Source organism: Orycteropus afer, unplaced genomic scaffold (assembly GCF_000298275.1).
Source record: "Orycteropus afer afer isolate SDZICR_OR568_19922 unplaced genomic scaffold, OryAfe1.0 scaffold00627, whole genome shotgun sequence".
NCBI lineage: Eukaryota > Metazoa > Chordata > Mammalia > Tubulidentata > Orycteropodidae > Orycteropus > Orycteropus afer.
In genome coordinates, this window is record NW_006922214.1 from 471016 (window position 1) to 478859 (window position 7844).

The 7844-nt window shown below is 40.9% G+C and overlaps 1 protein-coding gene across 1 annotated transcript in view; it reads left to right on the forward strand.

The window, feature by feature from the left end:
* Positions 1 to 6657: 6657 nt before the first annotated feature.
* Positions 6658 to 7844, forward strand: part of LOC103210580 (zinc finger and SCAN domain-containing protein 23) — a 2201-nt gene continuing 1014 nt past the window's right edge. Inside the window, exons 1-2 of the mRNA XM_007956495.2 lie at positions 6658 to 7065; positions 7304 to 7451. Of these exons, the coding sequence (XP_007954686.1) occupies positions 6658 to 7065; positions 7304 to 7451 (556 nt within the window). The remainder of the gene's footprint in view (positions 7066 to 7303; positions 7452 to 7844) is intronic.

Here is a 7844-nt window from a genome sequence, read left to right on the forward strand (position 1 = left end):
GTGGTAATGGTTAAAGTGCTCAGCTGCTAACTGAAAAGCTAGCAGTTCCAATCCATCAGCTATTCCTTGGGAGAAAGATGGAGCAGTCTGCTTCTGTAAAGATTTACAGTCCTGGAAACCTTTTGAGATCCCTTTCTACTCTGTCCTGTAGGGTCACTATGAGTTGGAATCAACACGATGTTAGTGGGTTTGATTTTTTGGCATTTCTGGTATAGGAGTTGGTGCAGGAATTCTATATTCCTGTGTATTGCTTGGATTTTTTTTTTTTAATTGTGAAGTAAAAGTGAAAGATTGATAGTGACTAAGAGTAACAGGTCAGACAGTAGAGGATATAAGCTGGGAGGAGGAAGTGGATGGGCTGGAGTAGATGAGGAAGAATTGAGAGAGAATGTGAGATTTGAATCAAACTTCAGAGGTTGAGTAGGGTTTGAATAAATGAAGGCTAAGACCAAGGACACAGAGCAGGAATGAGAAAAGCCTGATTAGAGAATAGTGAGAATACGTATAGTACTGTGTTGTCAGTGAAGGCAAACATTGATATAAGGGTGGATAGAAGGTTGGGCAATCCTACTTCCGTAGTGATACTGCCTCGGAAACCCAAGGAGGGGTCGCTATGAGTCGGGGCCGACTCGACGGCACATAACAACAACAACAACAACAGATGAGTGGACAGGCTGAACGATTAGGTATGTCTATGCAGGGGGCCGTGTGCCCATGACCATGATTAGGGTTGGCAGACAATATTTCTACAAGTGTATTTGTATGTTCTGTAAGAATTTCCAGGTATATAAGTAGAGCTGACAAAGGACAAGGTTGTAGTCACTTCTTGGCCACAGCCAGCTACCTGGAGTGAGGGAGTAGTTGGACCTCTAGGCTTGGGACTGTGGTCGCAGGGGACATCAATCTCAATTGGCATAAAATACTACACAAAAACATTGTTCCACATCTTACTTTGATGAGTAGCAACTGGGGTCTTAAAAGCTTGCAAGCAGCCATCTAGATGAAACAATGGATCTCTCCTCATCCAGAGCAAAAGAGAATGAAGAAAACCAAAGACTCATGGAAACAATTAGTCCAAGGGACTGGTATACCATGCAATCTTCAGCCTATATGAGACCAGAAGAACTAGATGGTGCCTGGCTACCACTGTCAACCCCTTGGAGGGGGATCTCTGTAGGAGATCCTGGATAGAGTGGGAGAACAATGTGGAACAAAACTCAAAATCATTAAAAATAAAAAAAGAACCAGGTTTTCTGGTCTGATAGATCCTGGTGGAACCCCTGAGACTATGGTCCCTAGCTTCCCTTCAGGTCTGGAACTGAACACACCCTGTGGCTTCTAGCCAAACAAAAGACAGGCATATGAGCTGAACATTTACATTAGTTAGATACACTCCTTGGAGAGATCAATCATGGGGGAATAGAAGGGCTGTGTATGCACAGGGAGACAGCTCAGGGGGCAGGAATACATGGGAGGGAAGGACACAGGGAAGAGATAACTATGGGGAGGATGTGGGAGGGTAGCTGTTACATTGTGGGAAATTGCAGTCAATGTCATGAGACAAAGTGTATGTGAGCTGCTGTATGGACAATGAATTTGCTCTGTGAACTTTCACCCAGATCATAATAAAAAAAAAAAAAAAATGAAAATGAAAGAAAGAAAAGAAAAGAATAGCTCCAGCATAACTGGAGCTTTGACATGTGGCCTAGAGGAGAATGAAAGTGGGGGCAGATAATGGAAGCTGGTGTTGAGCCAGGCTGGAGAGTGTGGAATTCACCCAATAAGCAGTGGGGAGTCATTGAAGGTGAGAATGTTTGGTGGTAAGGGTGTTGAATTACGATAAAAGCATATTTGCATTGTGTACTTAGTTATCACTTACATCCAAATCCTTGGTAAAGAGCATCTCTCCATGAGAATGATGGTAGATTTGGGGGTGTTGGGTTTACCTTGGCTTGAGGAAAAAACAACTTTAAAATGTGCAGATTTTTTTTTTTTTAAAGTAGAAGTTACTATTATCTAGTTATATACTCAGGATTTACAATTGGGAAGTGATCCTGAATGGAGAACTAGTAACTCTGTGCTTGTGACCAGTAGAGAACATTTATAAAATCTTAGAGAGGCTTTTAGAGAAACTAAGTTCAAAGAGGAACTAAACTGGCCTGGTCTAGAGTAGAGCTCTGATGGCATTGTGGTTAAAGCATTGGGCTGCTAACCAAAAAGTCAGTGTTTTGAACCCACCGGCTGCTTTGTAGGAGAGAAATGAGGCAGACTGCTTCCATAAAGATTTGCAGTCTTGGAAACTCTACAGCCTTGAAAACCTTATGGGGCCTGTCCTGTAGGGGTGCTATGATTTGAAATCCACTCAATGGCAGTGGGTTTGGTTTTGGTTTAGAGTGGAGGACCTGGGTATTCAGGCTACCAAATAAAAGCAAAATGAGAGGAATGAATGCAAAAGGGAACTTAGGATATATAGAGCAAAGAGGGAAATTGTTCTTAGTAAACCTGAATAAAGATTTGAGATAGCACATACCAGAAAATGATTGGACTGAGATTTCCTATGGGCAGGTCTCAGATCATCAGCATCATTGTCTATGAACAGAAAAACCTTGGACTTGAAACCAGGGGCAGTACCAAATGGGAAAAACACTCTTTTTCAAGGGCCTAGAGATTGAAAAAAGAAGATCACAGGAGTGGCCATTTAATTCTTTGAACCCATGCTAGGTTAATTGAGTAATGTGAGAGCATATATTCTTAACTTATTTGGTATTTGTACCTCAAAACTTGCTCACTCTAGAACAAATTGAGCTCACCATCATTTAAGCCATCATCATCTCTCCCCTGGATTATTGCCATAACCTCTTAATTGTATCCATCTTTTCCCCAAAGTCTATTCTTTCCACAGCAGGCAGAATTATGCTTTTAAAATATAAGTAAAATTTTATCACCCTGCTTAAAAGGTCCAATGGATTTCTACATAGCTTAGAGTACAAGCTAGGTAGGTCTCTTACAGTGGCATTCTAGGCCTTTCAAAATCAGCTCTCGATTTCTGACTTCATCTCCTATCACTTCCTTCTTGTTGTCTCAGATACAGCCACATTGTTCAACTAGATGTTTCTTGAGGAATCCAGGCATTCTCCTGCCTCCCAGAATTTGAGCCTTGCTGTTTCCTATGCATGGCATGATCTTCCTCCATAGCTATGTGACTTACTTCTTACTTACTTCAGTTCTCCGCTCAAATAGCATCTTATCAAAAAGGCTTTCCCTGACTAACCCTCTGTCAGTTTGTTATACTGTGGTGGCTTGCATGCTGCTGTGATGCTGGGAGCTATTCCATTTGTATTTTAAATACTAGCAGGGTCACCCATGATGGACGGGTTCCAGCAGAGCTTCCAGACTAAGACAGGCTAGAAAGACTTGACCTTCTACTTCCAAAAATTAACCAGTGAAAACACAGTGTATCACAGCACTGATACAGTGCTGGAAGATGAGCCCCCATCCCTTTTACCTTTCTTAATTTTTCTCCATAGCATTTATCACCCCTTGACATCTATTTAATTATTTTCTGTTCCCTGTGATCCCTTTCCCTTGCCCTACTTCATCACTTCCCCTGCCCCAATAAATAAGAGACTGTGGATTCTGTCGTCAGACTGGCTTGATTTGAATTCCAGCTTCTCCACTTTCTGCCTCAGAAACCTTGGTTGATTTTGTCTCGGTTTTCTCATTTGTGATATAGGATAGCAATAGTACCTTACTTGTGATCATTTTGAGGACTAAATGAGTTAATATAAGTGAAGTTTCTGGTACAATAAAAGTGCTATACATGTCAGCTATTACTGTTATTAGTTTAAATTCCATGAGACTAAACACTTTGTTTTGTTTGCAGCTGTATCTCCAGTGCCTAGAACAGTACCTGGAAGGTATACTCTGAGTAAATACTTGTTGAATGAATGAGTGAGTGGAGTATGAAAACCTCTGACAGAAAAGATAATGTGGTGGTCACAGTGCTGGTGTCAGCACCAAGAAAAGTGGGGGACAGTATGAACTCAGGGATCCCAACTTCAACCATGCCAAAGATGTTAAAAATGTGTGGAGGGCATCATGTTGGTAGGTTACTCAGAAGTATGCTGTCTCATCTCAGCACTTTTTCCCCTTGATAAATATAACAAATCATGGCACTATTAATTTAACTTCTCATTAGTGGTGTGATCAGTGTTCTTTTGCAACTGAAATACTCTATCCTTAGTTATTTAATTTGGTGATGCATATCAACACCTAAGAATGTTGTCATTTTTCAGTAAATTACAATAATTTTACTTAAGATTAAAACAAAAACTTCTTTTCCCCCTGTAAATGATGTTTGAGTGATTTTTTCCCCCCTTCATCCAAGTTAATACGTGTCTACTCTGATTAGTGGCTTACCCTCCCTTCCCACCCACTTACCGCACGCCATTATCAATTAGTGGGTCATGAAATCTATGTGATATGTTGTGAACAGGGTTTTTTTGTTTTTAAGAAATGAAATAGGATTTTAAAAAATCAGTAGTATGTATCTTAGTTATCTAGTGCTGCCATAACAGAAATTCCACATGTGAGTGGCTTTAATGAACAGAAATTTATTTTCTCACAGTTGGGAGGCTAGAAGTCTGGATTCAAGGTGCTGGCTTTAAGGGAAAGCTACCTCTTCTGGCTCTGAGGGAAGGTCCTTGTCCCTTCAGCTGCTGATCCTTGGCTCCTTGGTGATCTTCATGTGGCATGGCATCTTTCTTCCCCCATCTGTGCCTGCTGCCTTGTTTCTTTAATCTCTTTTGTATCTCAAAAGATATTACGACACACCCTAAACCGATACTGTCATTAACATAACAAAGGAAACCTATTCCCAAATGGGATTATAGCCACAGGTACAGGGGTTAGGATTTACAACACATATTTTTTGAGGATAAAATTCAATCCATAACAGTCTGCTACATAAAGTAAGTGTAAACAGTGTTCTGTGAAATTTTTGTTTCAGTTATTTGTACATGTATATACCTCACACGTTCACAAATGTATACATTCCTATACACATGTGTATGTGTGTTCTGAGTCCCAATATAAAATATTTCTTATTGAATATTCTGGTCAAAAAGAAGTTTAAAAGCCTCTGCCCAAGAATGGTGGTTGGAAATTACTAGTTCACATAGTTAGTTTTGTTTCAGAAAATTGCCTTCATGCTTCTGAAAAGTCACAGCCTTGCAAACCTTATGGAGCAGTTCTCTGCACACATGGGGTCTCAGTGGGTTAATTGACTCAAAGATAACTATCCTTGTTTAGAGGCTTTAAGTGATCGCAGACATTTACCTATTAATTGGCAGTAACTTTTTATTTTACATAAAATGCCACATTCCACCTTCAAAGAACTTCAAAGAGCTTGCAAATTTTATCCTTGTTTTAAAGTATTAAAATTAATATTTATTTCATTTTAATATCTTTAAAAGTGGAGACCACTCCACTTCACTTTGATTCTTTCCCCTTAGTGTTTAGATCACTGGGAATATTCATTTAATTTTTCAGTAACTTTTATAAGAAAAATAACAATAGTGGTAATTTATAATGCTTTAGAATTTACCAAGTTGCCAGCTTGTGTTCCTTATTCACGATCTCATTTGATCCTTATGTTAACCTGGAAAGATAGGCAGTGTTGGTTTTGGAATTCCTATTTTGCAGATGAAGAAATGAAGCTAAAATCATGAAGCTTGAGGCTGAAGTTGTTGTTGTTATGTGCCGTCGAGTCAGACCCGACTCATAGGCTGAAGAGGGAGTACTTAAAAGATCATGTCTCAATTGCAGATCATCTACATAAGTCTAAATAAACATAGGTCTCTCTCTCCCATCTTCACCTGGTTGGAGACACTCTGCCTCTCTTCCCCAAGGACATTTCTTTCAGTCTCCTGTGTTTTTATCATCTTTGCTTTCCCTCCCTCCTCCCTTTTGTTTCCCTTTTTTCCTTGATTCTTAGTGTCAGCTGTAATTGCTCGGCCCAAAGTACTTGTTTACCTCTAGTCAACGAACAGCTTACTCTCAGTGCAGGATCTTGCCATTCAAGTGGAAATCTAGTACATTGGTCTGAGCTATTTTATTTGGATGATATTTATTTGGGATGATCCATCAATAGAACTGTTTTTATTTTAATTTTTTCTTTTTGTTTTTCATTTTCTACCCCATATTAAATCAGATATCCTGGATTGCTTGCATAAGTATTTGTTAGTCCTTATGTTTAGCATAAGGAGCACTGGTGGCGTAGTACCTAAGGCATTTGACTGCTAACCGGAAGGTTGGTGGTTCAAACCCACTAGCTGCTTTGTGGAAGGAAGACTGGGCAATCTACTTCCATAAAGATTTACTACCTCAGAAATTCAATGGGGGATGCTATGATTCAGAATCCACTTCATGCTTCATGGGAACGAGTGTATGTGTATTTCTTTTTAATCATGCATTTCATGTTTGTTTTCTTTTCATGATACAAAGTAACTAGTCTTGTATAAATGCCTGCCTGTCCTTTGCTTTTCTGCATTTTTACATTTCCTTTTCTGCATATTATTTCTTAGATCTCACAGTTTCAAGAAGAAAAGATCAAGGGGGACTTACTAATAGATTCTTTTTTGAACAGTTAGGCCTAAGATGGCCACAAACGTGTCCCTTCAGACTCTAGAGATGCAAGAGGGAGTTCTTACTGTGGTGTTAAAGAAGCAAGAGGACAACCAGACATGTGGGCAAGCATCTAGCCAGCCAAGAAATAACCCTCACTCTAGAGAGATCTTTCGTAGACGCTTCAGGCAGTTCTGCTATCAGGATACACCTGGGCCCCGGGATGCTCTTCGAAGACTCCAGGAGCTCTGCCATCAGTGGCTGAGACCAGAGATACACACCAAGGAGCAGATCCTGGAGCTGCTGGTGCTGGAGCAGTTCCTGACCATCCTGCCCGAGGAGCTCCAGGCCTGGGTGCGGGAACACCGCCCGATGAATGGAGAGGAAGCAGTGACTGTGCTGGAGGATTTAGAGAGAGAGCTGGATGACCCAGGAGAGCAGGTGGGGAAAATGAGAGAACAGTTGTTTGTACCTATAGGAGCAAGTATGGGGTATTGGTCCAACAAGAAGACAGGAGGATTTCTTTATGTCTGACATCATCTTATGTAGGCTCTTAATCTTTCTGCCTTTTTTTTTTTTTTTCTTTGCTAGCTTCTTGGTTCTTCTTTTCCTATGCTCTGAGAAGGCCTCCTTACAATGTCCTGATATATGGTTCCCAACTCTCCTGTATTTTCACCAGGTCCCAGCCCATGCTCATGACCAGGAAGAATATGTGAAGGAGAAGAGAACTCTAGGAGCAGCCCACGAGCCATCAGGTGCCCACCTCCAAACCCTGGAAGAGCAGCTTCACTGTAACTTGCAGGAGGTGAACCCAGTTCAGGAGATTGGTGAGAATTAGCATTTCATGAGGAAGCCTACCTCATTCCCTGAATGTTCAGCTATTCAGCACATTTCTTTGGTGTCTGCTCTAAAGAGGCCTGGTGGCACAATGGTTAAGCACTAAGCTGCTAACTGAAAGGCTGGTGGTTTGAACCCACAAGTAGCTCTATGGGAGAAAGACCTGGCTATATGTTCCCATAAAGATTTCAGCCTAGGAAACCCTTTCAGGCAGTTCTACTCTGTCATATAGAGTCACTTTGAGTTGGATTGACTCTATGGCAATGACAACAACATATGTCAGGCAGGAATCCTGGGGTGGTGTAAATAGTTATGTGGTCAAGTACTAACCAAAAGATTAGTGGTTTGAACCCAGCCAGGTGGGCCTCAGAAGAAAGGCTTGG